Raw genomic sequence first — 24,011 nt, forward strand, 5'->3', positions numbered from 1 at the left:
CGGGCGGTTCCGCAGTGACCCTACCTTTGTAATGTCTTTACGTTAGCATTAATAGGGTAAGCTGTAGGGCGGAAAATTACTTTGTCCTCCTGCCAGAATCATCCTTTAATTAGAAACTGGGATCTCCCCATCACCGTCGCCCGATGACATCGGATGAAACCCACTTTATTAAAGCGTCAAAGACGCTTTAATAAAAAAAGGTGAGCAGTATTTTGCATTTTTTTCTCTGGAAAGCCCTAATCTGGAATCTAGGTGAATTCGCACGGATCCAGGGTGTAATGGCTTGATCTCGGAAATGGGCGATCCATAAATAATGTCGCCAGAAGAAAGGTCCGAAATAAAAATGCCCCAATCAATTACGGCCACTGTCTCGTTTCCCATCCTCTCCGATTTCGTTCTTCCTCTTCCTCCAGTGAATCGGATTATTTATTTATCGGTTGACAATTAGTCGCGGTCGTGCTCGACCTCAGAGAGGAAATTTGTGACAAAAGCAATTTGTTAAATTGAATGTCACTTCTCTATTGCCAAAAAAAAATCTATATGTGTACAAACCTTGCGGGTAGCTCATTGCGAAGCGGGCGCATGTGTCTGGTAGCTAGGCCAAAGGACACACACTCACCTGCAAAGGAAAGTCGCATTAAAACCACTGTCTCGACTTAAAAGCTACTTATGAAATCACTCTTAAAAGTGCCGAGAATCTCGATAAAAACCCTCTTTTAAGAGAAATAAAAATACAGATAGGAAGTCGGGAAAGTATCGCAACTTCCAGGCCCTTTGTGTGTGCCCGGATCAAAAACAGAGTTTATGGACTAAAAGCTGCGCCATCTGATACACCCAGTACGCGGCGATTTTTCAATAAACTTAAGTAATGTCTCGTATCATGCTTCTCGCCTTTGAAATTTCCTTTCTTTTCATAGGAGAAAATCTTAAAAATCAAACCCGGAAAAGGGGATTTTTAGATTTCCCCAAGGGGCAGGATTCCTCTGCTTTACCGATACAACTCCGAAAGTTTAGACTTGTAGGAAAGTTGGGGAAACTTCACATAATGAAAATACGCACCCGGCGATAAATGCAGGGAGGGGGAATTCTTGAAATAATGGCGTCTGTCTGGCCAGGAGAATTACGGCATCTCGCTAACTGGTTTATGTGCGGTTATGTAGCGGAGGGACTATCGAGCTCAAAGACATAAATTATGCTTTTTTTTAAGCTGCAAGGGGTGAGGGAAGTGTCGGCAAAAACCTCGATACAGCGGATTCTTGAAAAAAAGCTCCTGCAGACTCACAAAAATTTCAGGGGTAAAATTCTCTCAAAACGCTGAAACTGAGATAAAATTTGGCCAATGAGTAGAGAGATTTGATAATAAGTCGGAAGTTTTCCTCAAAAACTATAAGTTCAATGTAATTTTGCTTCACTGAAGAAGTTACGAAATTCCTATCCGCAACAAATAATTTCTGTAAATTAAGCTCCAAAAGTTGTTAAAATTCATTTCAGAATCAAGCTTTTTCCTTGATTTTCGTAATTAGTTACGACCCATCAGCCGTATTTAGCTCAGAGATCAACTTCAGTATCAGTGGAAATTTGTAATTAAAGACTTATTTGGAGCCTCATTGGTGAAACTCATGACTAAGCAATTTTCCAGAATTTTGTCTACGTGGCAGAGCCTTGTTTAAGCTTAATTTCTTCCACGATTAAGTAAGGTTTCTTGCAATTCTTCCAAATTCTTATAGAGCTACTCATCAAGGTTCAGCATTTCTGCATCCGAGGCCCTCAGATGAGATCCTAAATCCTTTAAATTTATCACGGAGTAAATTGTCACACATTACATCTTGCATAAATAACTGAAAATAATTAAATTCGAATCGTTTCCTCTGCTGTTCGCAACCTAATTCTTTGATGTTTGTCCGCACTGTTTGCCGCTTTACGCCCGTTTAATTCCAACATTTTTCCTCTCTGGCCGCTTTTCCCGGAAAAACCACAATATTAATAAATTCCTTTTATTTCCATAACGTCTGGCTCGTAATTAGTTTTAGCTACTAACAAGGCAATTTATTAAAATATATTATTATTTCGTTGTGCCGCTAAACAAATATTTAATTAGTTATTTATTGTATGTTTTCGCACAAAGAGACATCGCCATTGAACAGAAGAAGTGTGGAAAGGCTCACAAAACATGTGACCGAATGCGTTGTAAATTATTAATATAAGTCCTTTGTAGAGGCTTGATACTGGGGCTCAACTCTGGTCCGAAGGGAGGTCCGTTCCTTCATTATTAGTTATATAGAGGGAAAGGCCATTACGTGCAGACCCCTCACTGAAATAAATTGCCTGGAATCAGGCCGGCCCCCTATTAACGCCCCGAATGTGAACAGATTTCTGATCCCGTATTTTTGCAGAGTTATTACGAGAATCAGGCTTAATTAGTCATTAAGCGAGCTTGATAAAAAGCCGCGACATTTTCCTCTCGAGTTTGAAAGAAAACTTTCTTATACAGCCTTAAGGCGAGGAACGACTTAATGCGATTGTCCCGCGAGCCTCGACTCAGACACCCCCGAGCATTCGCTTTCTAATTCTTTCTCTTCTTTTATTAATATCACGCCAACTTCCGATTAATCGCGACATTTTTTTCGGCAAATAGAGAACGTCAAAAGTTGGCTAACTGTATCCAAGTGAGCCTTAATTACAATTAATTTGCATAAAGTACGAAAACTTGGCAGGGCGAAATACTTGCAGGGCATTAGCGAAGTTGGCAAGCGGGGGGATATTTGTAGCATAATTATCAACCCCCCCGGTATATTTATTCACTTTAAGTAAAGCCGAGTTTATGGGGGGCCGATGAGAGGAATGGGAGGGGAAAGCGACCGGAAATTTTCTAAACTTCCTCCCTGAGAAGTGGAAGAACTGAAAAAACTGATCGGTGTCTGATCAATGCAAGTATAAACAAATCGACACGTGGTTCTGCAAAAGTGCGTCACACGAGAGCGACGCTTTTTCATGAAGAAGGCTCTGGAAACAAAAGAATAACTCTTCGCCTGTCAGTATTGATGACGTCCCCGCGTCTATTCCCGCGTCTCTTCCCGTGTCGGTCGTGAAAATTATCAAATTTCGAGTGAAAATGTGGACAAAATTTGTACGGAACTGGAGATTCATTTCGTAGAAACGTATGGAGCATTCGAACGTGATTAAGCCACGCTGAAAGCAAGTAAGAACCTCACTTTTATGACTAGATTAGATTATGACTAAATGTAATTCGGCAACACCAGGAATATCGCGTCCCTTACGCTCGGGCCTCCGAAGTCCCACGAAGGCCGAGTAACGTAGTTGAAAGCAGCTGTGTTGCCAACTATGTTGTTTAGCGGACGTGCGACCAGACAGTGCATTGCTGGGTCAATTGTTAATTAACATTTATTATTATGCTAATTTTGAACTCAAAATTCTCAATTCTTCCTTTTGTTTTTTGGGAATAAAGCCTCATACCCCAAGAAAGGTCGATTCGCCCTGCCAAGTACGAAAACTTGGCAAGGGGAACTACTTGCGAAGCATTAGCGAAGTTGGCCATATTTATTCAGTTTAAGTAAAGCTGGGTTTATGATGGAGTTAATGAGAAATGGCACAGCAACTCAAATTCCTCCAAATTCCCTCGATGGAAAACGAAAGAATAGAAAAAACATTTACTCGGCCCAATTCGGCAAAACGGGACAGAAGAAAAGATAAGAAGGTAGTCGGGTATCTTGGTGATGGATGTAAAAACTACGTGCATATGTTGCCAAGAACAGTTCACCGGGATGGGAATCTGCATAAATATGACATTTCTTTCCTCCGCTTCGTCCCTTATTTTATCGAATGAATCACGTTTAATGCCATAAAAACACACACGGATTTTATGGCCCCCGAATACAATAAAAATTTTATTTATTAAAATATGTCCCTCCCGAAGTTTTTGCTTCTCGTTTATGGGGAACATAAATATTTCGGTATAAAGGTCGCATATCATCAAAGACCGATGAGAGTGCATGGACGTTTTTCAGTTTTAATCCCATGTAATTTACATTTCGCCAAGCACCCTCCCGAATGTCTCTGTGGCAATTCAATTTGGGCATCTGTCGATCCACCAGCAGCATTCGATCGTGTAAAATGCTGATTTATCGACGTCATGTGGCCCATAATGCGATATGTTAATTGACCAGCGAGGGGTGTCTTGGTACCAATTTAATATTACGGAAAAACATTTTCGCCACTGTAATCATTAGTTCGTCGGCAGAAGCACGTGTCCTTAAGCACAATATACATATAAATATACACGTGGGACCCCGACTTTTCCTGCTCCAATTAATACGAGCAAATATTTGCTAATTGCGCCATCTATCTTGCGCGAAACGCAATTATGTTTTCAGAGTGCTTTGGAATTTCGAATGAAAGTTAACAGTAGATTTATGAAGAGAGAAGCGCCCTTTAGGGGGCGCATCTCAGCCCTTTTCGGCGACGCTAAAGGGTTCGGCTATTCGACTATTATCGCTGATTTATCGCCACTTTTCGGTCGGTCTGTGGTTGTCTTTAGGACACTCCTTACTTGCAATAACAAGGGCTATATGTTATTCCAACTTGTTAAAAATCCCGGGTGTTTGCCATAGGAAGTAAATGCTCGTCGCCTGCGTGCATAATGGACAAATGGCAGTGGTCCAATTATGTTTAAATTTAACGCGTTCTCCAAGATTGATGTCATTTTTCTATTTTTTTTATAATAAACTTTCTTTAAAAACTAACATAGTAATCCAACCATCGAAGAATCACCTTGTTACGTAGACCCAAGATCTACGTCTCGATTTTTTTAACCAACACTCTAGAGAGGCATTATTTACGATCTCCAGGGACGGCTTGACGTGATTTTCGGTGCCAATCATTGTGGAGGTGGTTGCCGCCCTAAATGGGGATAAATTATCGTTTGCTTGGAGCAAATGGCCTCGGGGACCATCTGGGCAATGTCCTGTTTCGTGTTAACTAGGCCAGATTAAGCTGTGATGCGAACGTAGATACCTTTTTGATAGATAGATAGATACGATAGTTCATAGAGATTATGTAATGGAGGGTATAGAGCTCGCTGTGTTCTCTAAGTTTGAAGGTGCCAAGAAAACTGGGGGATCTTGCTGCTTCTCGCTACAGTTCAAATACTCGGGCTTTTCCCTATACATATATTATTGTGATTTGTGGTGGATATAGATGTTTAAATCTTTCGATGTCATGCTCAATCTGGCTCTCTCCAGGTCTCCATGCAGACCGATAAGTCAGCGGCAATGCTCAATTATTCCGCACTATCCCCCGTTAGCTCGGTATTTAATGGCGTCACATATTGCGTTTCCCTAATTGTCCGGTTCGGTATTTAATAAAGCACAACTGCGAATTCTATATTGTTCTTCGGGCCATTTGCTTGGTCGGATTAAAGCAAATAATGAGTTTAATTTCGCGCTTCTACACGGAGCCCCCGGCTGCTGTTATACGCCGAGTCCGTTTGCTTTAACACTTTTACAGCCAAATTGGCGAGAATCTATTTCGTAGAGGAGGAATATCATTAAGTTCCTGTGAATTGCCTCGGCGGGGTTCGTTAATGATGGCTGGATCGTCCGCGAACAGTGCCTCTCTCCCCAATAAACTCATGGGCGATAAACCGCTCCATAAAAAACGGCAAATTGTAAGCGGAATCTCTGGCGTTTCTGGTTTATCAAGGCGGATTTCCGTTTTTGTTTTATTTTTAACGACGCCAATGGACTACGAGCCAGTATAATAATTTCAGTAAATGTATGCCGCCCACGGACACCAAACGGCGACTTTTTAGGCCGTCTTTACAATTTATATGTGCGCAATATCCGCTGCTCTATAATTATCTAAGTTCTGTTCATTTAAATTACCACGAATTAAGCGATAAATTATACGTGTGCCATGATTATACACATCGGAAGAAAGTGTCCTCGATGATGGGCGGAATCGCTTGTCTTGTGGGGGCTGGAAGGAGGGGGGTCAAGTTTGAATTTATTCTTTCGTTCAATTTTGAAGCGCTTTAGAATGAACTCCAGGTGTTCTGAGACGCCACTGGGCGCTTCAATTTTTTTACTTAAAAACGTAGTTATTTCAATCATAAAATGACAAAACGCGTAGATAATATCAGCTGAAAAACCAGTGGGGTATCAGACACAATGGGTTAAAATTAGACGATTAATTTGAGATATGTTTCAAATCCACTTATTCCCGAGACATCAAAAGTTGAAATCTCGTCCCCCTTTGGCCTGAATATGACTTTCATTGACTTTCCCCATGGACATTTTTCCAGTGAAACTCGTTTCCATCGCGAATTTCCACCCTGCGTAAAAATCCCCTTTCGAGGGGGGGTTCAAAATTTATGACTTCATACAGAGTAGCACAATAATAATTATCATTAATCACACGTTATGAATGGCAAAACTTGTACGACGCCTCACGTTCCGCGTTTCACGCTGCCGCTTATTTCGAATTTTCATATTAGGGCGGCACACACTCTTATTAGGGGGAGAAAATAAGGGTTAATTTTTCAGCTCGTTCCGAATCAAAACTTACGCCCTTTCGATTATTAACTCCATCAAGTATGAAATTGGACTCCGTTTTCCCGCTTGCGTAGTTCTAGGCCACGTGTCTTTGTGAAAAAAACGAGGAAATCGATGTGTGTGGCGTCGTTTCTGTGTAGAAAACTGTCATAGTCGTACTAATTGCAGGCGTTCCCCTTTGTCGGATGAGTTATACGTTAAAAAAAAACCAATTTCTCGCATTCCCCTCTAATGACTCGAATTGTCTGGAAGGCTTCATATATTGGCTACGGTTTCCTTTAATTTTTGTAGTCTGTTGCTTTTTTGCCAATTAGTCTTCTTTAATGTGCAATCGGGATATTAAGCTAAGACAGTCATATTGGATTTAATTTTCTCTCTTATTCTATGTGGGATAACGTTCCGCACACCAACAAGGGTGGAATTGTGCACTATTCTCGGTTAAAACTGATTTAAAACAAGATGTAACCTTGACTCTTCAGGACGAAAGTTTTTGTTGACATTTTGGTGACCGTCGTCTGTACCCAGGGAGGAATCGTGATAAAAAAAAAGCGAAAATTTATTAAATTAAATTGTATGAAATATGGGAATGTTAGATCTGTGTGACACTGAAAAATCCTCGTCTCAATCACTGTTCATGTTATCACTCCAAAAGGTCGATTTGAGGTGACTGATTGGTGTTTGATCATGTCAATACAAACAAACCGACACGTTCTACAAAAATGCGTTAGACGGGAGCGACGCTTTTTCTCAAGAAAGCTTTGGAAACAAAACAATATCTCTTCGGTTGTCACTATTGATGATGTCTTCGAGTTTCCTTCCGTCTCGCTGGCGAAAAAACCAAATTTCGAATGAAAATATGGAAAAAACTTGAAAAAGTTTGTGCAGAATTGAAGGTTAATTTCGTGGAAACCTAATGAGTTTTCGTATGAAATTGTGCCACGTTGAAATCTGGTAAGTCACACAGTTAAAATTAGATGTGATTTGACAATACCGGGAATATCGTGTCGTTTATGTTCGGATCTCCGAAGTTGCACGACGACTGAGCAACAAAGTTGATGGGAACTCAAATTGAATTTCACTCTTTGCCAAGGGCTCGGACGGAAACCCTTGTTGACGTTTCGGTAACAAGTCTATCGTCATCTTCAGACGTTCCAAATCCCCCCGATAAAAAACACATAAAATATATTCTCTAAAATTGGAATTCATACAAAGGGGTATCTGATTGTTTTTTAGACGATGCGCCCGACTCTATTAAAAACTCAAAACCCCCCCTCGAAAACCTGTGTTTGTCCTCAACTTTAGGTTTGAATTAGGGGCTGCAATATAATGAAAGCTGCACCCTCCTCCCTGCTACGAGGCCGTTTTGCAGCTGTTACACTTCCTCAGTACACATCATACAGCTGATGATGGGGTAAAATAATTAACTTTTCAGCTTCACTGCCCAAATTTATACCTGCCAGTGTTTGTCGAGGGGATTTAGGCACGCTTAGGTCACGTCTTTCTCATTCCGAAACCGGAGGTGCCCTAAAAGCTGACTAACAGTGCGTTTGTTTTGTCTTTACCATCAAATAAGGAATAAAGAAGAAACGAGATTCTCCTTATGTGAGATAGCTGCTTCTGCTCTGAACAAGTTTGATTGTGCTTCATTACATTCCATCGCTGAATTAATACATCGTTTTGGCTCGGAACAAGCTTGAACTGCTTTTTAATGGGCTTTTAAGGCTTTTTAGGTGTCGGGGAAGCGTTCTTCTAAAACGGATTTTTGATGGCTTTAATGAGACAAATTTTATCACATATTTTCGGAAAAAATTCGGTACAAGCTCAGAGATGGTGGATAAGCGGAGCTGAAGACCGAGGAACGCCTACGGAGTCAAAACGGGTTTTTGTCAAATCGGTTTTTTCCTGCTCACCTATAGAGAATGGCTGTTATCTTAATGAAAATCTCGCCTATTGAAAGCAAATAGAGAACGAGCGTGCTCGGGATTTTTAAACGGATGTTTATTGAATACAGTTTCAGAAAAGGGAGTCTGTTTCCCATATAAGATTTGAGTGAAATAAGTAGACAATTTACCGGATATTTTCGTCCTCCCAGCATAATTTCCAGGCGTAGTCGAATTTGTATTGGTCTCCCAAATTAAATGGCTGTCGTTTGACATACAGCGAATCGAAGTTGGATCGATCGTTTTTAGAATCGTAAAGGATCGTTGTGACAAAATATTGAAACCGCAGATCGATCGGACCATTTTCAGTGGAGTAACAAGTTAGTAAAAGTCTCCAAATCTCCCAACTCTTCAAATCCGTTAATCCCCTTAGAGACGTTTCTGGTTTCTCTTTCGTTATTTTAATGTCAAAATTGGCAGTTTTCAGTGGCGTACGAAGAAGCAGAAATTCTTAATATGGCAAAAAGAAATGCTGAACAGATCTTTGAGCTAATAACGCATTTTATGATTCGAACGATACATTTTCAGCCACGCACACGAGATGAATGATTCGCATAAAAGTGAAACACGTCCAGTAGGATTAGTTGGGAACGTTACCAAGCAAAAAGAGCCCTCTAAACTTCCCCATCTCGATCGCATATTTTCCATTTTTAACGTCACACTTTCGGAGAGAAAAAAAATAGAAAAGCGATTGCCCATCGGATCCCTTTTTCCTAGGGGCGGCAAGATAGATAGTCCAGGAATGAGTGATGACCGAGCACCACCTGAGGACTTTTAAATTTGAAAAAGGGCGGATTTCCCTTTTATAGTCTTGTTGCACCATTTGGCAACTCGGCAGAGTTAAAGACATATCTCTGGTTCAATAATAGGCTTAGAAGATTAAGCTTTTGGGGACAGATATATCGACCCTCGGCTCAATGCTCTTGGGTATTCATAAATGCGCTTATCGTAAAATTGAAAATGCTTTTAACCCGAATGGGTCTAGACTTTAGAGTCATAAACTGGGCCAGATAGCCCCCAGATTTATTCGACGATTTTAACAGGCAGGAAAGAAACACTTTCTCATGATGGATTATTTTTTTGGTTGGGGCTCGTTTAAGGCATCTTAAGGGCCAATAACTGCCAGATATGGGAGTCGTTTTTAATAGGTTTTAACTTTTTCAGTGGGTGGCACGAACGTGACTTTTGGGCACAACAAACACCTATAAATACGAGGCTTAAGCACACGGTATTTGCCATCCAAATTGTCGATAAATCAACCTGCGTGTGGCATTAAATGGTATTAAGGGGGGAAATGCATTTCCTCGCCAATTTGTTGGCACTGATGATCAATTGAAATCCATAGGGTTAAGAATCTCTTTCGTCTGCATTGTTTTTGTCCGTTGCATGTGCCCTCGTGCTAATTTTTACTGCAAATTTATAATCGTATTTATTTAATTTCAAGATTTTAATCTCATTAAACCGAATTGTGACAATGGAGAACCAGCCAAACATTAAATGTGCAAACAGGGCGATTAAAATAATATAACCGAGAGGACAAACACAATGGGCCCCCCAAATTGCAGGGCCGGCATTACGAATTAAAGAGTTATTTGTGTCGTAGACGAGCTGACAATTCCCATTTTGCGCTAAATCACCCCTCTATTCAATGGAGACATTCCGCCCTTTGCACAATTTGTCCACACAGGCAAAATGCAGCTGCCATTATTATTGTAAAGTGTGTAGTTAATAAAATTTATTAGAGATATCTACTATAGAACTCTATTAAAAAAATTCTATTAGATGACCTACAAATGCCTGTTATTTGTTCGACATTATATAATAACCAGTGGCGCATTTGTCTTCCCGGATTTTTTACCACCCTTGCGACACGTCTCTAAGTTTTGAAATCCGGCTACATGGCAGTTAGGCACGAATCTGATTCCCCAAAATTGGAAATCACTTTTAAAACACAGAGTGACATATAACAGTGCAATTTTCTTGCTTCTTATCTACGAGACAGAATTCTAGAACGAAGCGGAGTTCCCATCCAGTTTCCAGTTCGCGTCAGAACTAGAAATGTAGGAGAGACCCTTTGAGGTATTAGGAAAGTTCGAGATTCGCATTGGCGAGTTTCCAGACTGAAATGGAGCTTATTAACTCGTTTATTGCTTTACATTCAAAACACACACGCAACAGTGTCCTAGACATCCCTAACAATAGAGCAAAGATAAATCGAAACCCGATACGAGCCATCGATCATTCTCTGGGACATAATCGAAGGCGTGGTCCTGATGATTAATGGTCCTCGCAACCGAAACGCTGGTTCCCTACAAATCAGCCGCTGCCAGAACGTGTGGTTCTTATAATGGGTTCATCGCCTACACATACATTGCAGATACATACGTTGTGTCTCTCATGTGGGAATCTAATGGGAGATTTATAGGTCTAGTAGCTCCCAGCTTGAGCTTTGAGCGCGTTTTTCCAGGGAAATTTGAGACAGAAAAGGCGTCTCTAATTAAAAGTATAGGTACCTAAAGCCATGTAACTAACTACCGCAGCTATCCAGGCGAGGCTCAATTATAAGTTTCCGCGGATTTGGAAAAATGTTCCAGAAAGGAAATCGGCCTGGAAGGAAATAAATTTATGCGGCTCTGTTTGCTTTGATGTTTTTTTAAGTACGTCGTTAAAATTTTCGGTCGCTGATTAGAGAAATGCGGGAACAACGAGTGCCTGCCTGCCTACCTTTGCTCTGGATATAAGTGCGTTGCCTGGATGTGGTTCAATTGGGACTGTATCAAGACTATGAAAACGTTGTAAAATAGCTAAAGAGGTTGAATCTCGTTCAGATTATTAATTTAGCTTTTTGAGGCAATAGCTCTGTGGGATCCCGAGGTATCAATGCTCAAAATAAGGGAAGGTCATAATAAAAATGACCTCTCTATCATTGCAAATTTTCAGAATTTGCAATGATAGAGAAGCAACATTGAAAGGCGTTTGACAGCTCGCAGGTCGGGACCTGCTCGATTAAAACTCAAATAAAACCTAAGTGCGGCGTTGCCAGATTCACATAGTTTTCTCTTAATTAGAAGAAGGCTAGTATTTCTGCGAATGTAATTTACAGATTTACAAACTTATACTTTACATCCAGTCATACCAAGTCCTCGTTGACTATGTTGCATCATTCGAACTCACCTGAAACAAAAACAAACATTTTAGTATTCTGTGGGACATGTTTAAGCAAATGTCAATTGGACGCAATAAACCTCAAACAGTGGGAAACGTTTGATCGTTTCGTTGTGGGCCAGTGATTGTCCATTACGATGGAAAATTCGATCAAACGTATAGTTGGATTTGCGTATCTTCGGGCATGTACAAAGGCGCGCCGAGATTGGTGCAATTAGAGCCGAACTTAATCACATTATGTTTACCAGTGTATGCGATTATTAAACGGCTGGAGAAAGGACTAGTAAGGACGTGTTTCTGTATTGTGCCGTTATTGCCAAGAGGGAAAACATTAATCTATCGAGCCAGTTCTTGGATGACTTTATTGTTGAACAGGTAATTAATATACTACTGTATCTTAAGATTTGGAAATGGGGCCTCATACTTGAGTGTTGAAAATATAATTGGATGGGTAACCCAATAATACAGTTTGGAATGAGATTATGTAGAAAAGTCAACGTCGGCGGTTGACATTTGATGGTTGTCAAAATCGACAAGTGAGCTGTTGCTATTGATAGAAAACAGTTGAACAGCCACATACATGTTGTATGAGCGTTTTCACGAGTTTTAATTATATCTCAAAACCAGGTCCAGAATCCAGTTTATCCATATAAAACTACATTAATGATGCACTTATCCACATTTCCATGGTCTCTTGCCGAGTCCAACTCCTAAGACTTCAATAATCTTCCATTCGCCGTTTCCATTGACCCAAATATCCCTTAATTACTACGTAATATCGAATTTCGGAGGCGCTGCGGCATCCAAAGTTAAATCCGTCCGTCTCGGTGGACCTTTTATCGATTGTCTTTTGTCTTTCCCCGGCCCGAGCGATTCGCCATTGTTTTACAAGAATCGTAATTTAGTCGTGATGGCCTGCTTTCGAGTCTGATGATGGCGAAACTCGAATTAGGCGAGGGAAACGCCGCCTGTCCTCGTATGTTTTCCCCTGTAATCTGGTTCGCGAGGAAACGTGTAGTTTAAGACTTAATATAAAACTGTTCCGGGAAGCGTTCGTATGTAAATGGCTGGTTCATTTAAATAGGAAAAGCATTGAAAAAGACGTAAGCAGTTTTTGGGCGTGTTTCTGCCTTTTATTGTCTTTGATAAAGTTGTTATGTAGATCTCTCGAGATAAGGGAATATATGAAGGAACAAAATATGGGCTTAAAGCCCCATTTGTTCGAGGCCTAATGAGCGGATACTGACAGATTTATTATCGCCCCCATGGGCCGGTTATTAACCTGGAAAAGAAAACATCAAAGTTTTCGGAAATTTATCCGGCAAATTTGCGGTCTTACCGGCCGAAACTTATCCGAGAATATCTGGAAAGTTGGCGCAACTACTTTCCGGACCCAGTGATACGTAAACGGATCCGGGAGAGATGAAACTGCCAAAGAGTTTCCTATCTGCCCATAAAACTGTTAAATGCTAATGCGCCGTTTTATTACACGGATCGCTTCAAGTGAAACCGTATTTTCTTTCGCAAAGTTCGAAGGACCAAAACCGATCCCCGCGGGTAGATTTATTCAGATTTATTCATTTAAGGCTTCAATAATTCTTCTCAGAAGGAAAAAACTTAATAACGAGTGAGGAAAAACATCGCAAATGGAATCCCATTCTCGGGCCGATATTACACTTTATGTCTTTCTTAGTTGACGTGTTCCTTATACTCTAATCTCTCCCCATATATACGTCTTCTTCGTTTTTGGGGTGTTGCCAACATCAGATTCAAGTCTTAATTAAAAACGCTCGTGTATTTCTCTAACCCGATGGCAAACACTGGAGAAGAGACACGATGATGGAGATTTAGCCGATAAATGACAGACAGAGGACGAAGGAATTTGGAGCAATAGAGCCGCGCTTGCGGCAGTAATAATAGCGAAATTCAATATGCCGGCTCAATTAAGGCATATTTGGGTCAAGAGTTGCGGGACAAATCCATCGAGGAATTCTAGAATGGTTTGTCGAGGGAAAATTGAAGCGAATAAAATAAATAGAAAGCTCCCTCTCTGTTCTAAAGCTGCTCAAATAGTTATGAACGAAAAAATATGTAGAAGTGGCTGTTGGTGTATATATGCAGGGTGTCCATGATTAAATTATAATACCTACATATGTGTACTCTTCCGGAAACGAAAATTTACCTCATGTAGAAAAAGAGGATGGCGATGAATGCTTTTACGGTTAGATATTAAAAACGATTAAAGTGCGTTTGGCTAACTAAAATACCCTGTACGTTAGCAAATGCGCTGAAAGGCAATTAAATTTCTTTTAAAACTATGCATTAAGTGCCTATACCCAAATCCTGATGATATTTTGCGAATAAAATGCAGTTTTTTTTGCATGATTTTTTCGCATACGAATATTTTGGTATTTTCTGCCGACAGTGGTGTTGGAATGCCATGCCCGGATGTAAACAAACAATTATTGTGAATCACTTGCGCACCGTACCGAATGTCCTTGGATCAAGCTAAACATTATGATCGAGCCCAAGTTTTCGCATTCATCAAAAAAGCGCAGTGGTTGGAATTCAGGCAAGTGGCGTAGATAAAAAAAATCAGTTTTATAACTATGCTGCAAAACAAATGCGTCAACCACAATAGCTTCAAGATCTTGAACTTGCAATGCTGTGCTTCAGCGCTCGAGCGCCTTGAAGAGACATTTTTGGACACATGTTAACAGGAATTTAACTCTCTCCAAGAAATCATCTACCACATTTCTGAACCGAGGCCCCACCAGAGGACGAATTAATTAGATATACGTGATGGATACAATATACCGATTCACCCATCAAACCGGCAAGGAAATAGGACAATGTAACTTTACACATTGTAGTAGGGTCGGATGCTTTCAGTGAATAAACAAAACAGCCGCGAAGTTGTATTACGTTACTTTCGACCACTATTAAGTTCTAAAGGGATTTTGAATAGAACAGCGGATAAAGGAGTGGCTGGAGGAAACACGACACCGACGTCTTGGGAACTAGCAGCATAGGGGCCTTTTCTCTACCTATATACTCATTATCTACGCCAGTTAAAGTTGTAATCAAGATAAATTGTAACGATAATGACTAGAAACGTTGAAGAAAAAGCTCCCATCTTTGTTTAATGGATTTTTTACCATCCCTTGATTGAGGTTCTTTAGGGGTATGTCACGGGCTAAACCATCGACTCGAACTTTGGCAACGTCACCCAGTCTACACTCGTGTTGATTTTTATTTAGCATATTATTCGACAAAATTAAAGATTATTACGAATTTCTGCTTCATTCATTCTAGCTCTGCGTTTAATTAACTCCAGCGCTTTAAAGAACGCTTTCGATCTTATTAGTTCTCGTCCGCTCAGTTCATCGCAAGTCAATTAAATGCTGGTGTAAATCGGCAATGACACCGGCAAATGTGTTAGGCCTGCAGGAAAATATCTTATAAGTGCCATCTGCCATATCTTTTTTGCTGCACCTCGTCCAAGTTCGGTGCAGGATGAGGTAAAGCTATTCGAGGGTGATTCAAATCAGAAAAGGTTTCACAACTTATTATTATTAATTCTTTTAAATTGTATGCTCTTTCCTAGTATCCCCTTTTTTACTACTGTTTTCCCCCGTCCCTTTTTTACTACTGCCTGCTCCCGGGGTACCTGTAACGCAATCTACGATACCTAGTGTAACATGCTCTCGATCGATATTAATTTGACTAATAAAGCAATGACCCTCATCCCTGTAAATGGCCCTATCGATAGAATTGTTTGTTCAGAACTCGATTTCTCATGTAGTCGTTTGCGGAGTGGTTGCGTTAGCCCGTGACAGCTTAATTAGTTATCCCTCTGGTAAAGCCAAGGAAACAAAAAGTTATTAAAAATACTCCATTTCCATCATCATCATTTATCAGCAGCAGCGCTTATACTCCCAACATGGGCTTATTACCGACGACCTCTTTTCCAGAAATAAATCTTAGCCATCCATGTTGACGCAGTTGGTCCCGTTTCCTGCGCCAGCACCCGGGATTATATTTTATCCTTTCAAGACGCTGAGAATATATTTTGCTCTTTTATTCTCGTACCTGCTTCTCGAATTAATAATGTGTTTTGTGTGCTCTTATCGCCGCTGCATCGGCTCCTCCAAGCGGATTTTCCAATGTGGAAGGCAGCCCTTATTTTCCTTTAATTTCCCTCCATCATCGGCTCGGCTGTTTAACCGAACACGCAATCACAACAAGAAGTTACAGGATTCACGCTCGAATAATTATTCTCTTCCTGGATAGATTCGAATATATCGCCCGGGAAATCTTAATCTGATTAGCTTTTCTGGCAATTACGGAGATATGGGCTTTTGTGCCAGACGCTGAAGATGTGACACGGATGATTGGGTGAGGTGAAGAGTGACTGAAAAATCATGCTGGGCAGGTACGCGACTGCGCCTGCTCCATTACCGTTTTCTCTCTTTCTCTGTCTAACTAAATTTTAATAATAAACTTTTAAATTACGTTTGACTTTGAGCCTCCTTTCGGCACTAATGACCGCAAATTAGATCTGCAGGCAAATTTGCATTTAGTCACTTTTACTTCCTTCATATTCATCATTTCTGTCCTGTCTTTTTTTCTAAACTTTTTTTGCGATGGCTTTGATGTTTCTGGATTTTTGGCGTGCTCCTGGCAGAAATTCGACAACATCCATTAACACCTCAAATCGCCCTTCTATCTCGAAAAGTCAAGGAGCTCAAGCCGATTAAACGAGATTTTGAGCGCAATACTCTTAATACAGAATTACAGTTTTTGTCATCATCCGTGCCTTCGCAACTTCCATTTATTTATCGACAAAAACGAATAATCGATGTTTTGGCTGTGTGTGATCTGAACCAACTTCAAAGAGCACATTTTTCAGTCACACATGCCAACAGATTTATTGCGGCTCTAAGTGGAAATTAAATGACATATGCTGCAAAGCACATCAGGGACAATGTTTTGTTTGTTTTTGTTTAGACTGCGACTGGATCATTCCTGGACCTTTAATAATGAACCTAAAAATAGCTCGTGTGTTGGGACACTTTATTTGATGCTGTGCAGTATGTGTAACTTCCCCATGCAGCAAGAAATTCCACTTTGGAAGTCTTTTAGCGAGCATAAAGATGTGATCTCCCCTGGATAAACACTCACCCTCTCATACCTAGAGGCAATTTAGGTATTTGGGAATCAAAACTCGAGAGCATTTTAACATTTATCGGCGTTTTACGATGTGGGGTGAACTATCCCGTCGAGCCACGCTTCCCGGGGAAAAGTCTCAACGTTTATTGTTTAAAACACCAACGGATTACACAACCAAATGGACCTGTTTACCCGACAAACATCATTCCACTTTAAATAAACAGGAATTATAATTGGAAGCGCCTTTGAATATCGGCCTTTCATGCTTGAGAGAGGCTGCTTGGGGCAATTGTGTCGAAGACCTCCGGGAACTTGTTAATGTAAAGCGATTGCGATCGATGAGAAACTGGCACCTACTCCTTGGGCAAACACTGGAAACCAGGGAAATCCAGAAATTCATTCGCCTTAGTCCTGAGCAAAGTGGGACAACACCCTCGTCCCGAAAAAGGACCATTTTCGCCGAGGAAGACTGTAAAAATGTCAAAAACATAATGCCGCTAAACCAGAAAAATCACTTAGGAAAACCTGGACGAGGTGGGATTTGTTCAAGAGGGAATATTAAACCATGAAACGTTTGGCATATATAAACCGCCCCCTCCCCTTGCCTCCTCATCGCCCCATCGCGAAAAGATCAGATCGATAGTAATTTTGGTAATTCAGTCTAAAACATCAAGATGGAGGCGCAGAGGAGCGAGTGTTTGTCCATGCCTCTCAGTCAAGACGGATTTAATCAATTTAGCTATTTGCTAATAAGATTACGGTGAAGCACTTCGTTAGCCCAAATTGCTGCTGCAGCAGAAAGTTTCCTTCAGTTTACTTCCAGATAGCTTTTAATTGAGAGCGCACTGATGATGGCGTAATTAAAACTGCCCGACAAAATCAAGCTCAACATTGCGGCCCCTGTACTAATTCCTCGACTTGTATTTGACACGATCGGGGTGACTATTAAGGGTCGTGTATGGTGGAGGTAGTCACGCGATGTTTTGCTTTTGACTTGTCAGCGAGAGTTCTGGTTAATGATCTCGTTTTATCCTTAACCTGATTTCTACCCTCATTTGTCGTGAAAACGTGCAATATATTAGTCCTGATAATACGCGAAAACTTAGAGAAATGGGTAGAAGGATTTCTATAGGCGAATTAAACTTCGCGAGTAACAGATTCAGGAAATTGCGCCATGTACTGGGTGTTCTGAATGGAAAAGTGGAGTATTACCGCTCCGGAGTGAAATTAGGTTTCCGAAATTTTTGGAAAAACCATAAAGACAGTTATAGGAAAGTGGTGGGGGAGGAGTTCGCAATAGTTAATGATATGCAGGGAAAATTTGAGCGTTCAAGATTTTAAGAGAATTATATCAAAAACTCCCTTTAAAAAATGCAGTGCCATTATTAATTCTGAAATTACTCGAAAACTAAAGGATATATGGAAAAGTAAAGTTTTTGCATCCCAACATAGCAAACTTAGTTTTCGGAAATTACGAGAGAATTATATCATGAAGCTTCAAACTATACAAAAAGTTATTCAGAAAGTTATAGGTGAGAGTATTTCTGAATTGCTCTTTGTGACTGCTTGGTTCATAATATTTAATAATATACAGGGGAAAAATTGTGTATTCAAGACTTCGGCAGAATCACGTCGACAATTCCCCTTAAAAAATCATTGAAAAAGTGCTCTTATTGATCCTGACATCATTCGCATCTTGAGTGAAATAGGATTACGAATTTCTTCAGAGAAATTCACGCTAACAAATATTTTGCAAAAGTCACATAATGTGCTATATGAAAAAGTGGATTTTTAGCGTCAAAAGTAAAAGAAACAATGCATAATTGAATCGAAAATGTCCTAAACATAACTCAAACAGTTTTCCAGATTTTTCACGTTATGAAGTCTCACAGGTTTTGACACAAAATCCCGTTGTTCTCTAATAGTGCCTCATTCGGATATCGATTTTTGCCTTTCCATTGGAGTGCCTTTGATGAAGAAATCGCTTTGCTCGCTTTAAGGAAGCACACATTATACCTACCCATTCGTTAATTCATCCAATTAGGTTGTAACAATGTGTTGTTGTTTCAACGTACGCTTGTAACGTGGGAAAATGCATTAAATTAGCTACGCTAAATGGAGTGAGTGCCTTTGTTTATCACATCGACCGAAATGGGCGTTAAACGGATCGATGGGAACTCTATTATAATTGAAAAATACACATTTTGCTATCTGGACACGAAGCAGGTAATTAAAGAGACGGACGACAGCAAGAAGAATTCTTTCCAGGCTGCTCTGAAATAGCTTCAAAAGCTTCCCAACACGTTCAGCTATTCCATGGTCGGGGTAATTAGCGGAGATAATGTTTATTAAAGTTTTCCTAAAATAGTTTGGAAGCTGGGTACATACACCGGACGGCGCCACAGTTTATTATTGCCACCATTAAATGTCGATGACATTTGTTCGAAGAAGTGCCAAGAAAGTCGGTTGTTTGCTGGAGATTACGTGAGCCAACAACCATTTGCTCTCTGGATATTTGAGCGTGTTCGAACAAGCTGAATTGCGAAGAGGAGTCGACAGAGCAGCGTGAGCATTTTGAAAATGACAAAGAAGAATCTCGGAAAATTGCATCAAGCATTTTTCAGCGACTTTCAAAGCCGCACGCCAATGAACTGTGATTTTTTTCATTTTCAATAATAGTAAACCAGTTGTGGTAATTAAATCAAAGACATTCATATAGCATTCAATGTAATAAATTTTTAAAAATTGACATAAAAAGAGGAGCACGCCACTGCATTGCGAGTTACTCGATCGCCAAAATCCTCTTTGGCAATCCTTAAAATCTACAACTTTAACTATATAAAAAGCATTGACGTAACAATCGGTTTTTGTTTGCTCATGCGTGCACACGCGCATGAATTCGAATCAATGGCGTAACAAAATGAAATTGTAAAAATCTAAAGAGGAGTTGCAAATGAATTAATACTTCAGACGAGTCCGAGCTTCACACCTTCTGGCGCATTCGCGTGCTTCCGAAACCAAATTGATCAAATTATTCAATACGCAACCAGAATTCATCATCGCCATCACCGCAGCCGCTATTTTTTTCAAATTCCATTAGCGCTCTCAATCTGAAGAACTAATTTAAGTCGCTTAATCTCCCGAAATTATCCACTTTAGTGTACACGAAGCCTTCTCTCAATATAATAAAACTATTTTGAAAGTCATCATTTAAATAGCCCGTGTGTATCGACCTTAAGCCCCTCAAACACGACTTCTTATCGCTGTTCCGTCTTTCATTTAGTTTTTAACAAGAAAAACCGTGTTAGCTACGCTTCATAGCCGCGATGGGAATGTTTGTGGCACGATGAAAGAACGCTTAAGCCCGCCTTGATGAAATATGAGATTTTAATTACTATTTTATAATAATCTCCTCTTTCGGGGACTGGAAATACTTGAAATAGTCCACTGACCTCCATCGGAGAAGTTTTGAAGACATTTTTCCTCCCGTTTAATTCCTTTCGGTTGTATTTGAGGGGGTGAGAAATTAATAACAATCAGGGTGCCATCTGTTAACCTGAATTACAACCCCGAACTAATTAGACAGACCTCGCAATGGCATATAATTTATTTGGAGGTGTCTTACCGCTGCTACGCACCGTTGCCCCTTTGGCACTATCATTATTCATTGCTCCTTGTAGATGCCGCTTAATTATTCAATCTGATTTCCTGTCATGAAACGGCAGGATTTCGGAACAAGTATATGGACGAAAAAGGGTATCAGATACAGCTTTTTGGAAGAACTGGGAATATCTGGAAAGAAGGAAAAACGCCCGGCCATAAAGATCCGTATCAAATAATAGAGCTATAATTCCGGGCGAAGAAATATCCGGAATTAGTTTCTTAAATAAATGAAAGTTTCGAGGCTTTAGCTTGAGTAGGAAAATACACAACAGGGTTCATAATGGGATATTTGTCGGTTTTCATCACGATTTACTGTACGTCTCAAACCCTATTCCCGGTTGAGTTCAAATGAAGAAGATTTCCAGGTTGTCTCCAAATGGATAACGCGTACTCAATCTTCACATGAATTACCAAGCCCTCCTTGGAACATGAAACCTTCTCCTTTCCAAATTTGAAAGCCTCAATTCTGGACATTCTGAAACTCTCTCGGGAAATATTTTTCGGTGAATGAGCAGTTATGATCAAAAATCAATAAAAAATGATAGAGTGCCTAAATTATTCTGTTTTGGCCTTCACATAAAATCAGTTTTGGCGCACTAGATGCGTCCTCCATTTAGCTTTTAAATCTGCTGTTCGTCACTACTTACAGCACTCAATAAGCTATATGCATCATTGGCGTGCTTATGCCGATTTTGCAACACTCAGCAAAACTTTTCTTTCCATTAACTCTTTTTTTAATGCTGGCTATTGCTTCAGAATTGCGTTCAGTACGCCACTAACAACTGCAATTTCAAGTAGAAAAATTACGTTTGAATATATGGAAAGAATTTAATCTAAGTTAAATGTAAATTGCCAGAGGCGTCACCAGTGGGATTAACAGATTAATTGAAAAAATAAGCTTTAAAACACAATTATTCACCTCTCGGTACGTATCTGAAGATAGCGATTTTAAATTGAAAAATTTACAAATCAACATGAAAACGTTCGGAAATCTAATTTGAGTTGAGACATTATCAGGTGCATCGCTAAGGGCGTTGATGAATATGAGTTTTTGGATTTTTTAATTTTTTTCTGATAATCAATGGCGGACTTCGTTCTCATAGTTTCTACGAATGTCGATTAGTAAACGATTTTTGTCATTTTGATCCCTTTTGATAGGTTTCTGTATTCAGAAAAATCACTTTTTCCTTAAGGTTTTGACTTTTTTAACCCCTTTCGGAACGATCCTGTTCTTTTCTTACGGTTATGGTTCGTATTGATATATCGTCCTTGGTAGGCACATGTTCTTTTAACTGCAAATACTCGAATTTGAAATTACTTGGTACTTTAATACGCTTAATATGCAGTAAATCATTATTAAAAATGATTTTATACCGTGCGCCTCCGTTTTTATTGGATGCAAAGGCAAACTTCTGCAGCGCAACCTTTTAAGATCCTGCAAATTTCTAACTTTCTATCTTCAGTTTTGGTTTGGTTAGTTAACTGGACGGAGGATTGGCCCTCCCTTGAAGAATATTATGATTCATATGTCCCCATTTTTACAAGCTTCATGATGAAGAATGATATTGTAGAGCCCTTATCTTACAGTCAGTGGCGGACCTGGAGATATAACGGATACATTCGACCGTTCCATTTTAGCGCAATCAATCATTCACATCAATCCTCACACTTTCCACCCCTTAAAGCTTGAATTTGTCATCCCCATCCGCCTGAAAACGGGGATATTCGTCCCAGGTGCGCACTTTTCACCGGCAAAAACAAACATTTACCCACCGCTTGTGTAGCAACAGCAAGTACTGTTATTGTGTTTATTATTATTTAATCCACACCACTCTCATCAATCATCCGGATTTTTCAACAAGTCAACGACACCACTAGAACTCGAAGAACCTTCGGACACAACACGCATATGAAAGCTTTGAGCTTTAAGCTTCGCTCTGACCGACCGATCGAACTCAACTGGCCCGAAAGTTGGCCCGAACTCTGTATAGTTGAATCAGCGGCGCGTTTCCACCCTCCGCGACTTAACCCCCCCTCCCTGTGGGGGTGGGCGATGCAGGGGCGCGCGGATTGATTAGTTTTGTTAAGCGGCCCCAGAAAGCTGCGACAATCAGCTGTTGACGGAAATTTTAGGTGTTTTTGTACGAAAGTTTGCAGAGTTGGTAATCTGAGGCTAAGAAGGGCAGTTCCCTTAAAGTCCTTTGCGTGTCAACTTTGCAAGTTTGTAATACAGCAATGAAAGTTGGGGTTAACCGGGTTGGGAAGTGACGTTTCAGAATTTTCCTTCGGAAATTGGTCAAAAACTTTATATAATTAAAAAGCCCTTAGTTTTAAAAGCTGCAGCATCCGCATTTCATGCACTCCAGGAAATAGGTTACCTTAGGTTAGTGCAAGTTCAAGCCCTTGTTAATACATTTTTAATAATTAAATTATTTTTTAAATGAATAAAGTAATGAAATTTCTTAAATTCTAAAAAATTCTAAAATAACATAAACTCTTATTTTTACTGGGAAGTGTGCAGATTGTTTCAAGACCGAGAGTTAAATTAGTCATACCGGGGGGTATTCAGTATTATCTTGCTTATGCCTTAAAAATTCTGATGAATATGGCAGGCCAATGACTTCAATATTTCTAGATTTATAGAGCGTTCTCTGCAATCAGAAAAGCGAGGGGAATTTTTATAATATTCCCCATTCAAAATCCCTTTTAAAGCTCTGTATCTCCGAAATAAGTATAGTTACGTTTTAAATAAAAGTTCGTCAAAAATAGATCGGGCGTCTGTTAAAAAATCCACTTCGCAGTGTCCGAAAAGCGACGGAACTAAAACAGGAAAAGTTTCTCGCAAGAATCATCCTGGAAGAACCGGCTTCCACTAAAACCAGGAACGGATCCAGAGGGGCTGAAAATCCTGAAAAAGAACTATAAACGACCGAATTTTTTTCAAGAATAGAAACAAAGGGGCGAGTTTCAATAGATCTTGGCCCCTTCGGGTTCAAGTTCCCCAACAACTCGCATTCAAGAAGTGTGATTTAAAGGGGGCTGCGGTTTCGGCTTTCCATTGATAAAGGGCCGGAGTCGGCAGGCCGGTTTGCGGCCCCGACAAGAGCCCATAAATCACCGACAGCCCAACAAACAAACATGATTCTTGGTGGTTGCGGTATCCGAGTCCGACCAGCTACCATTAAATACGCTGCGTCTTGATTCCTCGTTTATCATAATTGGGATTCTTGGAGTTCGTGCTTCACACGCCGGCGTTTTTTCCATTGCAATCGAACAATGTTGAGTACAAAATGGTCTCGGCCATACCGGGGGTTTCCATATAAGAGCAAAGCGTTCGGGCAAATGCAGAAAACGAAGAAAAACCATGCGAGAAGAAGAAAAATAGATGGGTACGGAACGAAGGTAAGGAACGGGCGCGGAATACGAAATTGTTCGTTTGACAAGATAAAAGTTCGGGTTTGTTGTATACGTTTATGCAAAACTGGGGAACGGTAATGGAATT

General features: G+C 40.2%; 1 protein-coding gene across 4 annotated transcripts in view; it reads right to left on the bottom strand.

The window, feature by feature from the left end:
- The window catches only part of Ten-m (teneurin transmembrane protein Ten-m), an 80,066-nt gene extending 57,614 nt beyond the window's left edge, over positions 1-22,452 (bottom strand). For 2 of the 4 annotated variants that reach the window (XM_066401225.1, XM_066401224.1), the window contains exons 1-2: positions 22,283-22,452; positions 553-619 (exon numbers count right to left, since the gene is read on the bottom strand). In XM_066401225.1, coding sequence (XP_066257322.1) covers positions 553-568 — 16 coding nt within the window. In that variant the 5' untranslated portion in view covers positions 569-619; positions 22,283-22,452. The remainder of the gene's footprint in view (positions 1-552; positions 620-22,282) is intronic. The other 2 variants (XM_066401227.1, XM_066401226.1) reach the window with 1 other exon arrangement.
- Between the last annotated feature and the right edge of the window lie 1,559 nt (positions 22,453-24,011).

The sequence above is a fragment of the Euwallacea similis genome, chromosome 22, assembly GCF_039881205.1.
Source record: "Euwallacea similis isolate ESF13 chromosome 22, ESF131.1, whole genome shotgun sequence".
Lineage (NCBI taxonomy): Eukaryota > Metazoa > Arthropoda > Insecta > Coleoptera > Curculionidae > Euwallacea > Euwallacea similis.